Source organism: Oncorhynchus keta, chromosome 21 (assembly GCF_023373465.1).
Source record: "Oncorhynchus keta strain PuntledgeMale-10-30-2019 chromosome 21, Oket_V2, whole genome shotgun sequence".
NCBI lineage: Eukaryota > Metazoa > Chordata > Actinopteri > Salmoniformes > Salmonidae > Oncorhynchus > Oncorhynchus keta.
In genome coordinates this window covers 20,773,281-20,793,292 of record NC_068441.1, presented here as the reverse complement: position 1 = coordinate 20,793,292, position 20,012 = coordinate 20,773,281, and the positions used below count along the sequence as shown (strand labels likewise).

The following is a 20,012-nucleotide window of genomic DNA, read 5'->3' as shown; positions in this document are numbered from 1 at the left end:
GCTAATCGTCCTTCAAAGGTAGATTTTAGTCCAACAGTCTCTAGGTCTCTATCTGCTTGTCTGTCAACACACAATCACATACACAGTCCTGACACTGAGTTCTCAAGAGATTTGTCACTGAGGCACAATCAACACATGCTGATCTCCAAACATACTGTTTTATTCATTATTGTACATACAACACTACACAGTCATGTTTATTACTCATATTCACTATTTCACTATGTACACCTGAGCTGTGACTGAACACAACAGAATAAATACATACTATGTATCGTGTGTGTCACTCCTAGACACAATACTTCCAGAAGCACTCTGTGGTGGTTCTCTTTCTGTACTCTCTTCTGCTGCCCAGGAAATGAGGTTGAGGGCTCAGAGCTGGTGTTTCCAACAGCACCTGAGAGAAAGAAATTAAGTAGTAGAGATAGTAAGTGAAAGGAACAAGAGTTGAGGAGAGCTTTGATACTTTGCTGAATGCTTAGTATGTGAAAGGTGCCTGTGTTCAATGAGATTGCTAGGTTGTTTTGGATGGACTGATCTCTCACCTCTCTCACGGCCTTGTCTGGGCTGAACACTGCTGATCTTAGATCTGTACATAGACCAGTGGAAACAGACCTGGTTAGGTATATGTTTACATTCTCTTGTCTCTCTCATATACGGACTCACACATTTAGAGAAGGCCATCAGACCCGCCCTCACATCGTGCTGCGCACACAAGGCTGACACCATAGACCCGCTCTCTATTTTGATGTATAAACTGACACACAAACACTCAATGTCACTCACTGCCAAGGCCAGGTGCACTGTAGAATCTGTAGGTGTGGTCAGAACGGGACAGTTCCTCTGGACTCACCACCTGGTCCTCCTCTACAGATGCGAAAACATGACATAACGTGACTTAACATGACATGTGTATATACAACATGATATAACGTGTGTGTGTGTGCTTGTATGTTTGTGTCAGTCACCTGTTCCGGTGTAGGACATCCCGTTAGAGTGTGAGACTGGGTGTGTGAGGAGGGGTCCGGCGGCGGTGGTAAGCAGCAGAACACACGAAACAAAACGCTTACACTGCATGTCTGTACTGGACCTTCTGTACTGCCTCAGCTGTCTGTAGTACTGTCTACTGTCTGTACTGTCCTACAGGTGCTGCACTCCTGTCTGTCTGCCGGTAGCTGTTTCCTAGCCGTCTGTACTGCAACAGAGTCTGCAGCTATATTTGTCTGTTGTTGTGTTTGAAGCTGGTGGCAACACTGTGTCAGAACCAACTGTAGAAGATGCCGTTTCTATGCTACGTTTTCTTCTTTCTCTCTTTCTCTGTGGATCCCTGCAGGTCTCAATCAGGTGCTTTGCTCTGGATCCATACCCTGCCTTATATACCTCCCTCTCTCCTATCTTCTCTCAATCCATCTACCCTGAGTTGTAAATATTGCCCAGTACTGTCGGTGAGGCTGACAGGGAGGCCCAATAAACCAACCTCTCTCCCTCTCATTTCCATCTTTCTTTTTCACTATCTACCTCTCTCCTTCCCTCTTTTGGCATAGCGTGCGTCAGGGGTGACACATTTAACCAGCTTGTCCTGATGCCACCCTAATAAATCTGCACAGCGCAGGTGTGAGTGTATGTGTTAGTGTACACTGAGTGTATATGTGTTGGTGTGAGTGTATGTGTTAGTGTACACTGAGTGTATATGTGTTGGTGTGAGTGTATGTGTTAGTGTACACTGAGTGTATATGTGTTGGTGTGAGTGTATGTGTTAGTGTACACTAAGTGTATGTGTTGGTGTATGTGTTAGTGTACACTGAGTGTATGTGTTGGTGTATGTGTTAGTGTACACTGAGTGTATATGTGTTGGTGTGAGTGTATGTGTTAGTGTACACTGAGTGTATATGTGTTGGTGTGAGTGTATGTGTTAGTGTACACTGAGTGTATATGTGTTGGTGTGAGTGTATGTGTTAGTGTACACTAAGTGTATGTGTTAGTGTACACTGAGTGTATATGTGTTGGTGTGAGTGTATGTGTTAGTGTACACTGAGTGTATATGTGTTGGTGTGAGTGTATGTGTTAGTGTACACTAAGTGTATGTGTTGGTCTATGTGTTAGTGTACACTGAGTGTATGTGTTAGTGTATATGTGTTGGTGTGAGTGTCCGTCGGTGACTGCCACTGCTGATTCACACCCCAAAATGGCCCCTGAATTCACTTCCCCATTCACAGACTTGTTTGTTTTACAATCCTTCTATGGACCAAACAATTAATTATCATTCAAAATCCTATTTTCCATAAACCTAATCCTAACCTTAACCCCAAACAAAAATAATTCTAACCCTAATCCTCAAGCCTAAAATAGCCTTTTTCCTTGTGGGGACAGGCAAAATGTCCCCACTTGTCTGAATTTTCCTTGTTTTACTATCCTTGATCCCCACAAGGATAGCTAAACCAAAACACACACAGATAGCCTGTTCCATGCCTCTCTCCCTCTCAACCTAAATCCCAAGAACTAGGATTAGGATTTCCTGATCTATACCCTAGTCATGTGCCTGTGCATTAGCCTGTTCTTTTGTCACCTCTCACTCTTCCTTTACCTCTCATTCTATTTCCCTCTTTCTATTTGCCCCCTCCCACTCACCCCCACCCTCTCTCATTGTCACCTCAGAGGCCTCAGTAAATGATGTGTGTGATTCACAGCTCAGACCATCTTCACTCTGTAGAGCACTTCCGTGCCACGTCTCCTGTAAACTCTAATTGATGTGTGTTTGTGTGCATGTGTGTATATACATTTATGCATCACATACCACCGGCAGGGCTGCATCTCTAGTAAATGGGTTGGGATTTAAAGGCAGAATATCTCACCTTGTTAGACAGAAACACTATAACTTCATTGGCCATGGAACCCAGAGTGCGTCACTGACTGCTACAGCAGCTATAAAGGGGAGTCATTCATACAACTGGCTGCCATGGTAAATTTACATTCAGTTTCTCCCAAAGCAAAACACTCAGTTAAACACTGAAGGGAATTCTGAATAAAGAACATCTATTTTTCTCCTGTATCTTGTTAATGTTGTGATAGATGTGTTATGTGCACCAATCAAATCTGTATGAATCTTAAAATTGGTTTGATGATTTATTTGTATTTTTATTTATTATGGATCCCCATTAGTTCCTGCCAAGGCAGCACCTACTCTCCCTGAGGTTAATTAGTTCCTGCCAGGGCAGCACCTACTCTCCCTGAGGTTAATTAGTTCCTGCCAAGGCAGCACCTACTCTCCCTGAGGTTAATTAGTTCCTGCCAGGCCAGCACATACTCTCCCTGAGGTTAATTAGTTCCTGCCAGGGCAGCACCTACTCTCCCTGAGGTTAATTAGTTCCTGCCAAGGCAGCACCTACTCTCCCTGAGGTTAATTAGTTCCTGCCAAGGCAGCACATACTCTCCCTGAGGTTAATTAGTTCCTGCCAAGGCAGCACCTACTCTCCCTGAGGTTAATTAGTTCCTGCAAGGGCAGCACATACTCTCCCTGAGGTTAATTAGTTCCTGCCAAGGCAGCACATACTCTCCCTGAGGTTAATTAGTTCCTGCCAAGGCAGCACCTACTCTCCCTGAGGTTAATTAGTTCCTGCCAAGGCAGCACCTACTCTCCCTGAGGTTAATTAGTTCCTGCCAAGGCAGCACCTACTCTTCCTGGGGTTAATTAGTTCCTGCCAGGGCAGCAACTACTCTTCCTGGGGTTAATTAGTTCCTGCCAAGGCAGCACCTACTCTCCCGAGGTTAATTAGTTCCTGCCAGGGCAGCACATACTCTCCCTGAGGTTAATTAGTTCCTGCCAAGGCAGCACCTACTCTCCCTGAGGTTAATTAGTTCCTGCCAAGGCAGCACCTACTCTCCCTGGGGTTAATTAGTTCCTGCCAGGGCAGCACCTACTCTCCCTGAGGTTAATTAGTTCCTGCCAGGGCAGCACATACTCTCCCTGAGGTTAATTAGTTCCTGCCAGGGCAGCACCTACTCTTCCTGGGGTTAATTAGTTCCTGCCAAGGCAGCACATACTCTCCCTGAGGTTCATTAGTTCCTGCCAAGGCAGCACCTACTCTCCCTGAGGTTAATTAGTTCCTGCCAGGGCAGCACATACTCTCCCTGAGGTTAATTAGTTCCTGCCAGGGCAGCACATACTCTCCCTGAGGTTAATTAGTTCCTGCCAAGGCAGCACCTACTCCCCCTGAGGTTAATTAGTTCCTGCCAGGGCAGCACATACTCTCCCTGAGGTTAATTAGTTCCTGCCAAGGCAGCACCTACTCTCCCTGAGGTTAATTAGTTCCTGCCAGGGCAGCACCTACTCTTCCTGGGGTTAATTAGTTCCTGCCAAGGCAGCACCTACTCTCCCTGGGGTTAATTAGTTCCTGCCAGGGCAGCACCTACTCTTCCTGGGGTTAATTAGTTCCTGCCAAGGCAGCACCTACTCTTCTGAGGTTAATTAGTTCCTGCCAAGGCAGCACCTACTCTTCTGAGGTCAATTAGTTCCTGCCAAGGCAGCACCTACTCTTAATGAGTTCAATTAGTTCCTGCCAAGGCAGCACCTACTCTTCCTGTGGTCCATTATTTCTTGCCAAGGCAGCACCTACTCTTCCTGTGGTCCATTAGTTCCTGCCAAGGCAGCACCTACTCTTCCTGGGTCCATTAGTTCCTGTCAAGGAAGCACCTACTCTTCCTGGGGTCCATTAGTTCCTGTCAAGGCAGCACCTACTCTTCCTGGGGTCCATTAGTTCCTGTCAAGGCAGCACCTACTCTTCCTGAGGTTAATTAGTTCCTGCCAAGGCAGCACCTACTCTCCCTGAGGTTAATTAGTTCCTGCCAGGGCAGCACCTACTCTTCCTGGGGTCCATTAGTTCCTGTCAAGGCAGCACCTACTCTTCCTGAGGTTAATTAGTTCCTGCCAAGGCAGCACCTACTCTTCCTGAGGTTAATTAGTTCCTGCCAAGGCAGCACCTACTCTTTATGAGGTCAATTAGTTCCTGCCGAGGCAGCACCTACTCTTTATGAGGTTAATTAGTTCCTGCCAAGGCAGCACCTACTCTCCCTGAGGTTAATTAGTTCATGCCAGGGCAGCACATACTCCCCCTGAGGTTAATTAGTTCCTGCCAGGGCAGCACCTACTCTTCCTGAGGGTAATTAGTTCCTGCCAGGGCAGCACATACTCTCCCTGAGGTTAATTAGTTCCTGCCAAGGCAGCACCTACTCTCCCTGAGGTTAATTAGTTCCTGCCAAGGCAGCACCTACTCTCCCTGAGGTTAATTAGTTCCTGCCAGGGCAGCACCTACTCTTCCTGGGGTTAATTAGTTCCTGCCAAGGCAGCACCTACTCTTTATGAGGTTAATTAGGTCCTGCCAAAGCAGCACCTACTCTGTATGAGGTCAATTAGTTCCTGCCAAGGCAGCACCTACTCTTAATGAGTTCAATTAGTTCCTGCCAAGGCAGCACCTACTCTTCCTGTGGTCCATTATTTCTTGCCAAGGCAGCACCTACTCTTTCTGTGGTCCATTAGTTCCTGCCAAGGCAGCACCTACTGTTCCTGGGTCCATTAGTTCCTGCCAGGGCAGCACCTACTCTTCCTGAGGTTAATTAGTTCCTGCCAGGGCAGCACCTACTCTTCCTGAGGTGAATGAGTTCCTGCCAGGGCAGCACATACTCTCCCTGAGGTTAATTAGTTCCTGCCAAGGCAGCACCTACTCTCCCTGAGGTTAATTAGTTCCTGCCAGGGCAGCACATACTCTCCCTGAGGTGAATGAGTTCCTGCCAGGGCAGCACATACTCTCCCTGAGGTTAATTAGTTCCTGCCAAGGCAGCACCTACTCTCCCTGAGGTTAATTAGTTCCTGCCAGGGCAGCACATACTCTCCCTGAGGTTAATTAGTTCCTGCCAAGGCAGCACATACTCTCCCTGAGGTTCATTAGTTCCTGCCAAGGCAGCACCTACTCCCCCTGAGGTTAATTAGTTCCTGCCAGGGCAGCACCTACTCTTCCTGAGGTTAATTAGTTCCTGCCAGGGCAGCACATACTCTCCCTGGGGTTAATTAGTTCCTGCCAAGGCAGCACATACTCTCCCTGAGGTTAATTAGTTCCTGCCAAGGCAGCACCTACTCTCCCTGAGGTTAATTAGTTCCTGCCAAGGCAGCACCTACTCTCCCTGAGGTTAATTAGTTCCTGCCAGGGCAGCACCTACTCTTCCTGGGGTTAATTAGTTCCTGCCAAGGCAGCACCTACTCTTCTGAGGTTAATTAGTTCCTGCCAAGGCAGCACCTACTCTTCTGAGGTTAATTAGTTCCTGCCAAGGCAGCACCTACTCTTTATGAGGTCAATTAGTTCCTGCCAAGGCAGCACCTACTCTTAATGAGTTCAATTAGTTCCTGCCAAGGCAGCACCTACTCTTTATGAGGTCAATTAGTTCCTGCCAAGGCAGCACCTACTCTTTATGAGGTTAATTAGTTCCTGCCAGGGCAGCACATACTCTCCCTGAGGTTAATTAGTTCCTGCCAGGGCAGCACATACTCTCCCTGAGGTTAATTAGTTCCTGCCAAGGCTGTTCTGACTATGGAAGACCTCTTGTGGCATGTCTTGTGGAGTATGCATGGGTGTCCAAGCTGTGCGCCAGTAGTTCAAACAGAAAGCTTGGTGCATTCAACATGTCAATAACTCTCATAAATACGAATGAATGTGCCTCTCCACAGCTGTAATGCATGTGATTTCATTTGCACTACAGAGCCAGTTGAGTGTTTTTTTTCAGGCATGCTTTGTTTGTAGAATTCATGAACAAGTGTATTTACATCAAACAAACAAGGAGAGCAAAGAATAATGTGAATATTTTAACATAAAATGTCTCTGTTGCAATAAGATGGAAGGACTGTTGACAGAGGAAAGTCTCGACAGAAAGTAGAGTTGGGTAGAGTAGATCTTTATTGTCCCAATAAGCTATTTGTTATGCAGACAAGGAGACATGATACAGGAAACTTAACGGATATAAGGGATTCAGTCCATTAACGATACAATACAATAGTAACATAAAGCATCAGAGTACACAAATACAAACAGTTCATCATGTGCAATGGCTTATTTATTAGACAATTACACTTGTATCACTTTATTTTATTCTCTGTTTAGCCAGGTAAGTCATTGAAAACGAGTTATATTTTACAATGACGACCTAGTCAGTCAAAAGGTGACTGTACAATACACCAATATAGTCATGTGATGGCAGTATGATCACTCACAATAGGTTTTTATGAACAACTACTGTATATACTGTAGTTGCGAATGTGAAGCAGAGTAGGATCAAGTTGCCCGTAGACAACAGATCTATGGCCAGTTTTGCATTGTTCCCTCTTAATGGTTAATGTTGGGATTGTACGTTGATCCTAGGTCTGTGTCTAAGGATAACTTATATCTGTAGCGTGTAATGCTGTCTGAAGAAGTCATGGTCTTCACTCCCCTCTAGAGGGTTCAGTGGTGCTGAGAGAACACAGGTACCTGCCTCATAGGGACTGGAGTTAAACCTAACCATCTATCCTAACTTGGGAAAAGCTCTGGGCTTCGGTAACCCTGTCATTTAAACCCTGTGCATCTTTGTAAATAAATACCTTCCCACAACGGCAGTTTTTGCAACCAATTACATAATTGTAACAATAAGAAGGTAATAGTATTGCTGTTTAACTGTTTAAAGGTGCCTACATACACTAGGTTCTCTTTGCTTAACCTAGAACTCGGCTAGGTTAAGCAAACATCTGTGCCTCACATACTCCCTTAAAAGACCTTCGCTTGAAAAACAAGAAAAAAAAACATGAGACGCCGAAGCAACAACATAGCCAGTATACACTTCCTCAAAATAGTCAGAATTAACGAAGATAAATCCAGAAATCTGTAATAAATTGGCGTTTTGGACGAGGAGGTCTTAGTCGCATGAAAAAATGTGTGAAAAAATGACAACAAACACTTCTTTCAAGAATCCCTTCAATAGTTCCCATTCCTACTAGGAGTAGTACAGTTGACCAATCACCGACAAAAGGGGTGTAGACTTCGACTACCGCACTTTGACTTGCCTCAAGAAAATGTTTTGTGTGCATGAACCTGCCGAACATCAAAACGAACAAAAACGTCACAACATTTTGTCATAATATATGCTCAAACTGTTTCACCTGTGAAGCATACAGTAAGATTTACAATCCCATTGTGGTTATCAAATGTGAGTGAAGGGTCTAACTTGAGGTGGAATGTAGAGGTGGGACTAGTGGAGGAGAGTGGACATCCCTACAGTACACTGAAACACCAGTAGCTGAGGGCCTAGGGGTTGGTTTGGAATGCAACCTGTGTCTGTAGCGTCTGCCTCTGGACCAGCCAGCGGCAAGCTGACTCCCCTCTCATTTCCAATACACCTTCTCCATCTCTGAAAGAGAGAGAGAGAGAGACTATTGTAATAAATAAATAAACATATATATATATGTACAGTAAATTGAATGTAATATTTTGTGCTGAGTGTACAAAACATTAAGAACACCTACTCTTTCCATGACAGACTGACCAAGTGAATCCAGGTGAAAGCTGTGATCCCTTATTGATGTCAGTTGTTCTATTCACATCAAAATAGTATAGATTTAAGGACCTCCCGGGTGGCGCAGTGCCAGCTGTGCCACCAGAGACTCTGGGTTCGCGCCCAGGCTCTGTCGTAACCGGCCGCGACCGGGAGGTCCGTGGGGCGACGCACAATTAGCCTAGCGTCGTCCAGGTTAGGGCTGGCTTCCGGGTTGGAGGTTAGGGAGGGTTTAGCGGTAGGGATATCCTTGTCTCATCAAGATAGTAGCACTAAACAATTGGGGACTCCAATTAAAAATATAAAAAATTGGCGGGCCGGGGTTGGAAGGTGTTCAGTACACGGTAACCAAGGTTGCCAGGTGTTTCCTCTGACACATTGGTGCGGCTGGCTGGCCGAATCCGGGTTGGGGCACATGCCCCCTGACCTCCAGGGGGCCCCCATTGATCTTGTTAGTCACACTCAATCAGATATCATTAATAATAATATGGCATAAGTCATGGAAAAATGTGTAGAATTGCAGGAAATTTGCTTTCAAACTGCTAAAATAATTATCTGCCCCATGGCAAAATGAGTAGAATTGCAGGAAATTTGCTTTCAAACTGCTAAAATAATTATCTGCCCCATGGCAAAATGAGTAGAATTGCAGGAAATGTGCTTTCAAACTGCTAAAATAATTATCTGCCCCATGGCAAAATGAGTAGAATTGCAGGAAATTTGCTTTCAAACTGCTAAAATAATTATCTGCCCCATGGCAAAATGTGTAGAATTGCAGGAAATTTGCTTTCAAACTGCTAAAATAATTATTATCTGCTTTATGGCAAAATGAGTAGAATTGTATAAAGTGTGTTATGAAAAAAGAAAAGAAAGACTAGAGCCGGCCCTGCATACTTCATATGGATGAGAGACATGGAGGGTTTAAGTGTGTGTGTGTGTGTGTGTGTGTGTGTGTGTGTGTGTGTGTGTGTGTGTGTGTGTGTGTGTGTGTGTGTGTGTGTGTGTGTGTGTGTGTGTGTGTGTGTGTGTGTGTTACCTTTGTCCAGGTCGATGACTTTGGGCAGGGTGGACATTTGAACCTTCTCCCTCAGCAGGTTGTTTTTGTAGTCTGAGAGACAGAAGAGAGTGGAGTGAATACACATACACACACACACACACATACACACACACACACACACACACACACACACACACACCTAGTTTCTTCTCCTCCTGGTTGCACGTCTTGACTTCAGGAACGTCCATCTCAAACTCATTGGTGGCCATGTCACCCCTGTTGGATCTATCACAGAGAGAGGAGTGAGTGTGTCAGTGAGTGAGTCAGTGAGTGAGTGAGTGAGCGAGCGAGCGTGTGCATGTGTGTGTCCAAGTTTCTCACCTCATAGATGTCTGTGGGTAAAACTCCACCACTGAAACACAAACACAAAAACACAGTAAAGATGAAGACAGGCTGACTCAGGCTCACTGACAGAGAGAGAGAGAAAGCTGACAGACACAGATCCAAAGTTAGTTAGTCAGGTCTTAGTAGAGGAGCTCAGACCTTTGGTCTTGCGTCGGTGGGTAATGATGATGATGATGAGCACAATGAAGGCCAGGAGGAGGAGCGTCGTCAGGATGTAGCCAAGGGGCAGCAGGAAATGATGTCGCTGATCAGGCAGGATGACGTTGATGACACGTGGCGCCTCAGCCTTGCTATCCTCTGAGGAACAGGGAGAGGATTGTTAACCAATGGCTCCCCCTGTCTGTAATACACCCAGACTAAGATAAAAGTATATTCTGGCCACCAGGTGGGGCACTCTGGTCACTGTTGGAAGCTTCACTGATGCTCTGGTAAAGTGAGTGAACAACAACAGCAGCTAAATACATTGGATCAACTCCTGTACAATAGAGCTCATAGACATAATAAATCATTAACCGACCTGTTTGCTATGTTCAGGCTTAGGGATATGTCCCCAAAAAATGTATTTAGTTTCTGTACGACTGTACTTGCTTTTAGGTATTTGTACAGATTTGATTTCAGACTGTTCTTGGGGAGGGAGGGGTGTTTATAGTGGCAACGTAGATAGTAGATCAGACTGTGAAATCATTGGCTAGGGCATTTAAATTCCTTTCCCTGAAAAGCCAGTATAAGTCAATCTCACAGTTATTGAGTGTGTGTGTGTGTGTGTGTACAGTATGTGTGTGTGTGTATGTTTACGTGCATCTTTGTCTCTTTTGTCATGTCAATTGGGAACTCCAACGCCATGATGTCATCCCTACCAGTGCCAAGCCGTGTTGTAACATTGTAAAGAAATATATAAATATCCATGATAGTGGACAACAATTGGATAATCAACAATAGCTGTGTGCTGATCTACTGAGTTTTGAGAAGTAGAGCCACTACAACTGCTGGTTTCCTTTATGCTCATAAAAAATGTGCAAGGCAAGAGGCAGCCGGGGAGCAGCTGCCCAGCATGTCTGAGCCAAAACGAGTTCCAGACCTGAAGTCATACTGTGATTTACTTTTCCTGGCAGTAAAAGATAGAGAGAGGGAAGGAGGGAAGGAGAGAGGGTGATGGAAGGATGGACAGAGGGAAAGAGTTGGGGATTCAGTGGTTTCTGTACTGTAACTCTTCAAGCATGTCTGTCATAGTAGACTTAACACAGAGACGACCGTAAACAAAGGGATCTGATTCAAAACCATCTGTTTGTTTGGCCTTGGTCCATCTCCTGGGATCCTCCTCTCTCTCTCTCTGTGTGTGTGTGTGTGTGTGTGTGTGTGTGTGTGTGTGTGTGTGTGTGTGTGTGTGTGTGTGTGTGTGTGTGTGACTCAGACAGAACCTTCCACACTCTGCCTGAACAACACTGAGAAGTGGGCCAAATAGGAGGGGGGAGAAGGGGGCAGCTGCAACCTAATATGGTGACTGGAGTATGTTCGAGTGGGTGTGTCGAAAGGAAAGGAGTAGAAAAGAGTAGGCGTGTCGAAAGGAAAGGACTGGGTGTGTCGAAAGGAAAGGAGTGGGTGTGTTGAAAGGAAAGGAGTAGGTGTGTCGAAAGGAAAGGACTGGGTGTGTCGAAAGGAAAGGAGTGGGTGTGTCGAAAGGAGTGGGTGTGTCGACAGGAAAGGAGTGGGTGTGTCGAAAGGAAAGGAATAGGCGTGTCGAAAGGAAAGGAGTGGGTGTGTCGAAAGGAAAGGACTGGGTGTGTCGAAAGGAAAGGACTGGGTGTGTCGAAAGGAAAGGAGTAGGTGTGTCGAAAGGAAAGGAGTGGGTGTGTCGAAAGGAGTGGGTGTGTCGACAGGAAAGGAGTGGGTGTGTCGAAAGGAAAGGAATAGGTGTGTCGAAAGGAAAGGAGTGGGTGTGCCGAAAGGAAAGGAGTGGGTGTGTCGAAAAGAAAGGAGTAGGTGTGCCGAAAGGAAAGGAGTGGGTGTGCCGAAAGGAAAGGAGTTGATGTGTCGAATGGAAAGGAGTAGATTTTTTTATCTTTATTTAACTAGGCAAGTCAGTTAAGAACAAATTCTTATTTTCAATGATGGCCTAGGAACAGTGGGTTAACTGCCTGTTCAGGGACAGAACAACAGATTTGTACCTTGTCAGCTCGGGGATTTGAACTTGCAACCTTCTTGCAACCAACTAGTCTAACACTCTAACCATTAGGCTACCCTGCTGCCCGATGTGTCGAAAGGAAAGGAGTAGGTGTGTTGAAAGGAAAGGAGTGGGTGGGTTGAAAGTAAAGGAGTGGGTGTGTCGAAAGGAAAGGAGTGGGTGTGTCGAAAGGAAAGGAGTGGGTGTGTCGAAAGGAAAGGAGTAGGTGTGTCGAAAGGAAAGGAGTAGGTGTGTCGAAAGGAAAGGAGTGGGTGTGTCGAAAGGAAAGGAGTGGGTGTGTCGAAAGGAAAGGAGTAGGTGTGTCGAAAGGAAATGAGTAGGTGTGTCGAAAGGAAAGGAGTGGGTGTGTCGAAATTAAAGGAGTAGGTGTGTCGAAAGGAAAGGAGTAGGTGTGTCGAAAGGAAAGGAGTAGGTTTGTAAGTCGCTCTGGATAAGAGCGTCTGCTAAATGACTTAAATGTAAATGTAGGTGTGTCGAAAGGAAAGGAGTAGGTGTGTCGAAAGGAAAGGAGTGGGTGTGTCGAAAGGAAAGGAGTAGGTGTGTCGAAAGGAAAGGAGTGGGTGTGTCGAAAGGAAAGGAGTAGGTTTGTAAGTCGCTCTGGATAAGAGCGTCTGCTAAATGACTTAAATGTAAATGTAAATGTAGGTGTGTCGAAAGGAAAGGAGTAGGTGTGTCGAAAGGAAAGGAGTGGGTGTGTCGAAAGGAAAGGAGTGGGTGTGTCGAAAGGAAAGGAGTGGGTGTGTCGAAAGGAAAGGAGTGGGTGTGTCGAAAGGAAAGGAGTAGGTGTGTCGAAAGGAAAAGAGTGGGTGTGTCGAAAGGAAAGGAGTGGGTGTGTCGAAAGGAAAGGAGTGGGTGTGTCGAAAGGAAAGGAGTGGGTGTGTCGAAAGGAAAGGAGTGGGTGTGTCGAAAGGAAAGGAGTGGGTGTGTCGAAAGGAAAGGAGTGGGTGTGTCGAAAGGAAAGGAGTAGGTGTGTCGAAAGCATTCTATATATTTCTGCTATATTCTGCTATATGTTAGACGGTCTTGATTGAGCATTGTTTTTGTTTTTTCACCAAGCAATTACCGTAGAGTGTTTGGAGTTGAGTGTTTGGAGTTGTATTTTATTTTTACACAAATAATTGTAAATGTTCAGTTATAAAACTGACAATTGTTTTTTTAATTTTTAAAATGTAAAGTATGATGATGTGTTTAGTGAAGGTCAATACATGATGCTAATTGGTGGTTCTAATTTTTGAAATAGTGCCTTGGTTTTTTCCTCCGCTGCCTCCGGTCAGTAGATTTTAGACAAAGTCTTTTTAAAGATGAACAGTATTATTCAACACTGTTGAACTGATGATGTGTGTAGTGTATTTTATGGAGCTGTTCTTTGTTTGCTTTTGAGGAAGCTAATAGGCTCTTTTTTTGGTGCATCGTTGAGTAGTATGAGTTTGTACATTTGCCAGTATGCGTTGTATATGTGACTGTCACCCTTGACATTCACTTCCAGGTTAGATGGTTTGGATCACATGTGTCAAACTCATTCCACGGAGGGCCAAGTGTCAGCGGGTTTTTGCTCCTCCCTTGTATGTCACGTTAGTTCCTTTGATTTGTCTTTGTTTTAGTATGGTCAGGGCGTGAGTTGGGTGGGTTGTCTATGTTCCGTTTTCTATGTTGTGTTTTTGTGTTTGGTCTGGTATGGTTCTCAATCAGAGGCAGGTGTCGTTAGTTGTCTCTGATTGAGAATCATACTTAGGTAGCCTTTTTCCACTTGTGTTTCGTGGGTGTTTATTTTCTGTCTTTGTGTATGTCACTAGACAGGACTGTTTCGTATCATTCTCGTTATTTTTGTTTTAGTGTTCTGAGTTGAATAAATATCGTCATGAACACGTACCACGCTGCCCTTTGGTCCGATCCTTGCGACTCCTCGTCAGAAGAAGAGGACGAGCGTTATATTGTACTTGATTGATGAATTAAGGTCACAAATTACTACATAACTCCCCTCAAATGGTTGTCTAGGTCTCAATTGAAAGGAAAACACAAAAACCAACAGCAGACACTAGGCCCTCCAAGGAATGAGTTTGATGCCCCTGGTTTAGGTAGTCTCATTTATCCATCTTCCCATTTTGAATTCAGGCTGCGGGTGATTAAAAGTTCTAATTGCTGGATATCCTCACTCTGGCTGGATTCCAATAGGAAGTACACATCACTTTGCAAGTGTGCATAATGTGATTTGCAGGCCTGATGTGGCCTGTAAACCAGGAGTTTCCTAACACAATTGTTAGGGTATAATTAGGCCCTCAAAGAAAGGCCTTTTGATATACAGTATGTAGTCATAAAGACTTTAATTTAAAGTGCTAATAAGGCTGGTTGAACCGTTCATAGAGGGATCTAAGAATAACCTTTAAAAGATAAAAAGGGTTCTTGGTAGAACCGTTCATTGAGGGTTCATGGTGGAACCGTTCATAGAGAGTTCTAGAAAACCCTTTAGGTGATAAAAGGGTTCTTGGTAGAACCATTTATAGAGGGTTCTATGACGAACCCTACATAAAGGGTTCTAGGTGGCCTCCAACTGCTCTTAAACGCAAGTAAAACTAAATGCATGCTTTTCAATCGATCGCTGCCCGCACCTGCTCGCCCATCCAGCATCACTACTCTGGACGGCTCTGACTTAGAATACGTGGACAACTACAAATACCTTGGTGTCTGGTTAGACTGTGAACTCTCCTTCCAGACTCACATTAAGCATCTCCAATCCAAAATTAAATCTAGAATCGGCTTCCTATATCGCAACAAAGCATCCTTCACTCATGCTGCCAAACATACCCTCGTAAAACTGACCATCCTACCGATCGTCGACTTCAGTGATGTCATCTATAAAATAGCCTCCAACACTCTACTCAACAAACTGGATGCAGTCTATCACAGTGCCATCCGTTTTGTCACCAAAGCCCCATACACTACCCACCATTGCGACCTGTACGCTCTCGTTGGTTGGCCCTCGCTTCATACTCGTCGCCAAACGACGACTACAGGTTAAACTACAGGTTATCTACAAGTCTCTGCGAGGTAAAGCCCTGCCTTATCTCAGCTCATTGGTCACCATAGCAGCACCCACTAGTAGCTCGCGCTCCAGCAGGTATGTCTCACTGGTCACCATAGCAGCACCCACTAGTAGCTCGCGCTCCAGCAGGTATGTCTCACTGGTCACCATAGCAGCACCCACTCATAGCACGCGCTCCAGCAGGTATATCTCACTGGTCACCATAGCAGCACCCACTCGTAGCACGCGCTCCAGCAGGTATGTCTCACTGGTCACCATAGCAGCACCCACTCATAGCACGCGCTCCAGCAGGTATATCTCACTGGTCACCATAGCAGCACCCACTAGTAGCTCGCGCTCCAGCAGGTATTTCTCACTGGTCACCATAGCAGCACCCACTCGTAGCACGCGCTCCAGCCGGTATATCTCACTGGTTACCCCCAAAGCCAATTCCTACTTTGGTTGTCTTTCCTTCCAGTTCTCTGCTGCCAATGACTGGAACGAACTGCAAAAATCTCTGAAGCTGGAGACTCACATCTCCCTCACTAGCTTTAAGCACCAGCTGTCAGAGCAGCTTACAGATCACTGCACCTGTACTTAGCCTATCTGTAAACAGCCCATCTATCTACCTACCTCATCCCCATACTGGTATTTATTTATTTATTTTGCTCCTTTGCACCCCAGTATCTCTACCTGCACATTCATCTTCTGCCGATCTACCATTCCAGTGTTTTAATTGCTATATTGTAATTACTTCGCCACCATGGCCTATTTATTTCCTTAACTTACCTCATTTGCACTCACTGTATATAGACTTTTTGTTTTATTTTGTTCTACTGTATTATTGACTGTATGTTTTGTTTATTCCATGTGTAACTCTGTGTTATTGTATGTGTCGAATTGCTACGCTTTATCTTGGCCAGGTCGCAGTTGCAAATGAGAACTTGTTCTCAACTAGCCTACCTGATTAAATAAAGGTGAAATAAATCAAATAAAAATAGAGATAAACCGAAGAACCCTTTATTTTTTGTAAGTGTGCACTCCTTTTGACACACCCACACGCCATATTGGGCTTCAGCTACCCATACTTGTAGAATCTCTCTCTCAATTTAAATCAATTCAAGGGCTTTATTGGCATGGGAAACATATGTTAACATTGCCAAAGCAAGTGAAATAGATCAAACAAAAGTGAAATAAACAATAAAAATGAACAGTAAACATTGCACACACAGAAGTTCCAAAATAATAAAGACATTTCAAATGTCATATTATTTCTACATAGAGTACAAAAGGGAAAATAAATGAACATAAATATGGGTTGTATTTACATTGGTGTTTGTTCTTCACTGGTTGACCTTTTCTTGTGGCAACAAGTCACAAATATTGCTGGTGTGATGGCACACTGTAGTATTTCACCCAGTAGATATGGGAGTTTATCAAAATTGGGTTTGTTTTTTAATTCTTTGTGGATCTGTCTAATTTGACAGAAATATGTGTCTAATATGGTCATATATTTGGCAGGAGGTTAGGAAGTGCAGCTCAGTTTCCACCTCATTGTGTGGGCAGTGAGCACATAACCTGTCTACACTTGAAAGCCAGGTCTGCCTACGACGCCCTTTCTCAATAGCAAGGCTATGCTCACTGAGTCTGTACAGTCAAAGCTTTCCTTAAGTTTGGGTCAGTCACAGAGGTCAGGTATTCTGCCACTGTGAACTCTCTGTTTAGGGTCAGTCACAGTGGTCAGGTATTCTGCCACTGTGTACTCTCTGTTTAGGGTCAGTCACAGTGGTCAGGTATTCTGCTACTGTGTACTCTCTGTTTAGGGCCATATAGCATTCTAGTTTGCTCTGTTTTTTTGTTAATTATAGTTGACACATTGGAAATAATTATCTTTTTGTTTTCTCATGATTTGGTTGGGTCTAATTGTGTTGCTGTTCTGGGGCTCTGTTGAGTCTGTTTGTGTTTGAACAGAGCCACAGGACCAGCTTGCTTAGGGGTCTCTTCTACAGCTTCAATCGCTTCCTTTTAGGTGGTTGAAGAATTTTAATAGTTCTTTTCTAGGTGCTGCTGTAGGCCCTCCTTGGTTGGTGACAGAAGCACCATATCATCAGCAAACAGTAGACATTTGATATCAGATTCTAGTAGGGTGAAGCCGGGTGCTGCAGACTGTTCTAGTGCACTCGCAAATCCGTTGATATATATGTTGAAGAGGGTGTGGCTTAAGCTGCATCCCTGTCTCACCCCATGGCCCGTTGGAAAGAAATTTGTTTTTTTTGGCCAATTTTGTGTAGATGGATTTTATAATGTTGTATGTTTTTCCCCCAACACCACTTTCCATCCATTTATATACAGACCCTCATGCCAAATTGAGTCAAAGGCTTTTTTGAAATCAATAAAGCATGAGAAGACTTTGCCTTTGTTTTGGTTTGTTTGTTTGCCAATTATGGTGTGCAGGGTGAATATGTGGTCTGTCATATGGTAATTTGGTAAAAAGCCAATTTAACAATTGCTCAGTACATTGTTTTCACTGAGGAAATGTACAAGTCTGCTGTTAATGATAATGCAGAGGATTTTCCCAAGGTTGCTGTTGACGCATATCCCACGGTAGTTATTGGGGACAATTTTGTCTCCACCTTTGTGTATTGGGGTGATCAGTCCTTGGTTCCAAATATTGGGTAAGATGCCAGCGCTAAGGATGATCTTAAAGTGTTTAATTATAGCCAATTAGAATTTGTTGTCTGTATATTTTATCATTTCATTGAGGATACCATCAACACCACAGTCCTTTTTGGGTTGGAGGGTTTGTATTTTGTCCTGTAGTTCATTCAATGTAATTGGAGAATCCAGTGGGTTCTGGTAGTCTAAGTTGATTCTAAGATTTGTATTTTATCATGCTTATGTTTTTGCTGTTTGTTCTTTTGTATAGGGCCAAAAAGATTGGAGAAGTGGTCTACCCATACATCTCAATTTTGGATAGATAATTCTTTATGTTGTTTGTTTAGTGTTTTAAAATTTTCCCAGAAGGGGTTAGATTTTATCGGTTCTTCAATTACATTGAGCTGATTTCTGAAGCGCAGTTCCTTCTTTTTCCGTAGTGTATTTCTGTATTTTATCAGTGATTCACCATGGTGGAGGTGTAGACTCAGGTTCTGAGTCTCTATGTTTTTGGTTGGATAGGTTTCTCAATTTCTTTCTTAGGATTTAACATTCTTCATTGAACCATTTGTCATTGATGTTAACTTTCTTCGGTTATTTGTTTGACATTTTTAGATTTTATAGGGAAGCCGAGAGGTCACATATACTGTTTAGATTTTCTACTGCCAAGTTTACACCTTCACTATTACAGCGGAACGTTTTGTCCATTTGTTGTTGCCTAATTTTTTTGTTTCTCTCTCTCATCAAGTGAAGTTCCTGTTCTTATTTATGACCAAGTTTGATTTGTTTTGTCATTTGAGGGGGGATACAGATACATTATCCATGTAAATGTTTAAGTTTAAAAAACATGTACCCATAGGCTGCCACTCAACCAAAAAAGTGTCAAGTAATATATACAGAGTTTAAGTAATAATAACAGAAAAAGCTAACAAAAAAGAAGTGGGACTCCACCCCCAACCCCACCCAGCCAACATCTCTCCATCCAACCCCCCTAGCAACTAGGGCTGCTCGTCAGTCAGAGACCCGGATGCAGACACGGGAGGCAGATGGTTTGAGTCTTTGATATGTATTAGTCCAAAAGAAGTAGGCAAGAGAAGGGTCATGGACAGGCAAAATGTCAAAACCAGTTCAGAGTCCAGGAGGAACAGCATGGGAGGCAGGCTTGAGGTCAGGGCAGGCAGAATGGTCAGGCAGGCGGGTACAGTCCAGAAAACAGGCAAGGGTCAAAACCGAGAGGACTAGTAAAAGAGAAGAGAAATGGCAGGAGCATGGTAGGACGCCACCTGGTTGACCGGGGTGTCGGCGGTGGAAGTTGGTGATGAGGGCTGAATCCAGGATGTCTCTAGCTGTAACCCAGCACCTCTCCTCCGGGCCATAACCCCCCCAGTCAACCAGGTACTGGAAACCCCTGCCCCATGGTCAAACACCCAGGAGACGTCTCACCGTGTTAGAGTCCAGAAAACAGGCAAGGGTCAAAACCGGGAGGACTAGTAAAAGAGAATAGAACAGGCAGGAGCATGGGAAAAACACACTGGTTGACTTGGAACATACAAGACAAACTGGCACAGAGAGACAGGAAACACAGGGATATATACACCAGGGAAAACAAGCGACACCTGGAGGGGGCGGAGACAATAACAAGGACAGGTGAAACTGATCAGGGTGTGACATATGTTCACTTCAGGGCCTGAAACACCACATAATTCAATATGCGATGATTGTACATTCAAAACTTAAAACCTCAAGGTCAATATGGAGAAGTCAACGTATAAGTATAAGTAAAAATGAATGTAAATAAGTTCGTGCTACTCATGCACAAACACGCACAACTCATGCACAAATATCCCATCCAGATGATTTGCCGTTGTTCATGCTATCCAATGCCCTTTTGAGGCGATCTTCCTGATTCTGTCAATAAACAATGAAAAAGAGAGAGAGAAAGTAGGAGAATGAAAAAGAAAGAGAAAGGCAGAGGGGAGGAGGAGAGCATGAGGGAGAGATAAAAGTGAATACATTTTGATGAGATGGAGGTAAACAAACTCAAGATGTAGGCAAAGTCAAGTTCAAATAAGTGCCTGTGGGACCTCAGGATAGGGAGAGGAGAAAAACAGGAATGAGACTGTGATAAAGAGAGAGATAGAGGGAGAGAGAAAAATGCTCTAACTCGTTTAGAATGTCCGGTCTGGGCC

The 20,012-nt window shown here is 44.3% G+C and overlaps 2 protein-coding genes and 1 long non-coding RNA gene across 18 annotated transcripts in view; all 3 read right to left on the bottom strand.

Moving 5' to 3' along the window:
• Positions 1-146: 146 nt before the first annotated feature.
• LOC118377480 (prepro-urotensin II-beta-like) lies at positions 147-3,168 on the bottom strand. The gene is made up of 4 exons (XM_035764396.2): positions 969-3,168; positions 787-867; positions 546-589; positions 147-397 (listed from the first exon to the last, which is right to left on the bottom strand). The coding sequence occupies exons 1-4, from the start codon at positions 1,075-1,077 to the stop codon at positions 290-292; spliced, it is 342 nt and encodes a 113-aa protein (XP_035620289.1). The 5' UTR covers positions 1,078-3,168; the 3' UTR covers positions 147-289.
• Positions 3,169-3,964: 796 nt separating this feature from the next.
• On the bottom strand, positions 3,965-6,124 carry LOC127910306 (uncharacterized). Of its 15 annotated transcripts, none has more exons than XR_008074232.1 (3): positions 6,084-6,124; positions 5,060-5,141; positions 3,965-3,996 (listed from the first exon to the last, which is right to left on the bottom strand). It is a non-coding gene; the product is annotated as an uncharacterized LOC127910306 (long non-coding RNA). The 15 variants fall into 15 exon arrangements; XR_008074234.1 differs by lacking the exon at positions 6,084-6,124 and adding an exon at positions 5,879-5,919; XR_008074236.1 differs by lacking the exon at positions 6,084-6,124 and adding an exon at positions 5,797-5,837.
• Positions 6,125-6,918: 794 nt separating this feature from the next.
• Positions 6,919-20,012, bottom strand: part of LOC118377477 (matrix remodeling-associated protein 8-like) — a 39,837-nt gene continuing 26,743 nt past the window's right edge. For both annotated transcript variants that reach the window (XM_052473459.1, XM_052473460.1), the window contains 5 exons: positions 10,106-10,264; positions 9,944-9,974; positions 9,762-9,847; positions 9,602-9,673; positions 6,919-8,424 (listed from right to left, as the gene is read on the bottom strand). In XM_052473459.1, coding sequence (XP_052329419.1) covers positions 8,399-8,424; positions 9,602-9,673; positions 9,762-9,847; positions 9,944-9,974; positions 10,106-10,264 — 374 coding nt within the window. In that variant the 3' untranslated portion in view covers positions 6,919-8,398. The remainder of the gene's footprint in view (positions 8,425-9,601; positions 9,674-9,761; positions 9,848-9,943; positions 9,975-10,105; positions 10,265-20,012) is intronic.

What these genes read in the sequence shown, in the direction of transcription:
- LOC118377480 (XM_035764396.2), bottom strand. Translation starts at nt 1,077, where the DNA reads ATGCAGTGTAAGCGTTTTGTTTCGTGTGTTCTGCTGCTTACCACCGCC. An exon ending in GATGTCCTACACCGGAACAG is followed by an intron (nt 868 to 968) that starts GTGACTGACACA and finishes TCGCATCTGTAG; the next exon opens with AGGAGGACCAGGTGGTGAGT. An exon ending in CAGACAAGGCCGTGAGAGAG is followed by an intron (nt 398 to 545) that starts GTGAGAGATCAG and finishes TCTTTCTCTCAG; the next exon opens with GTGCTGTTGGAAACACCAGC.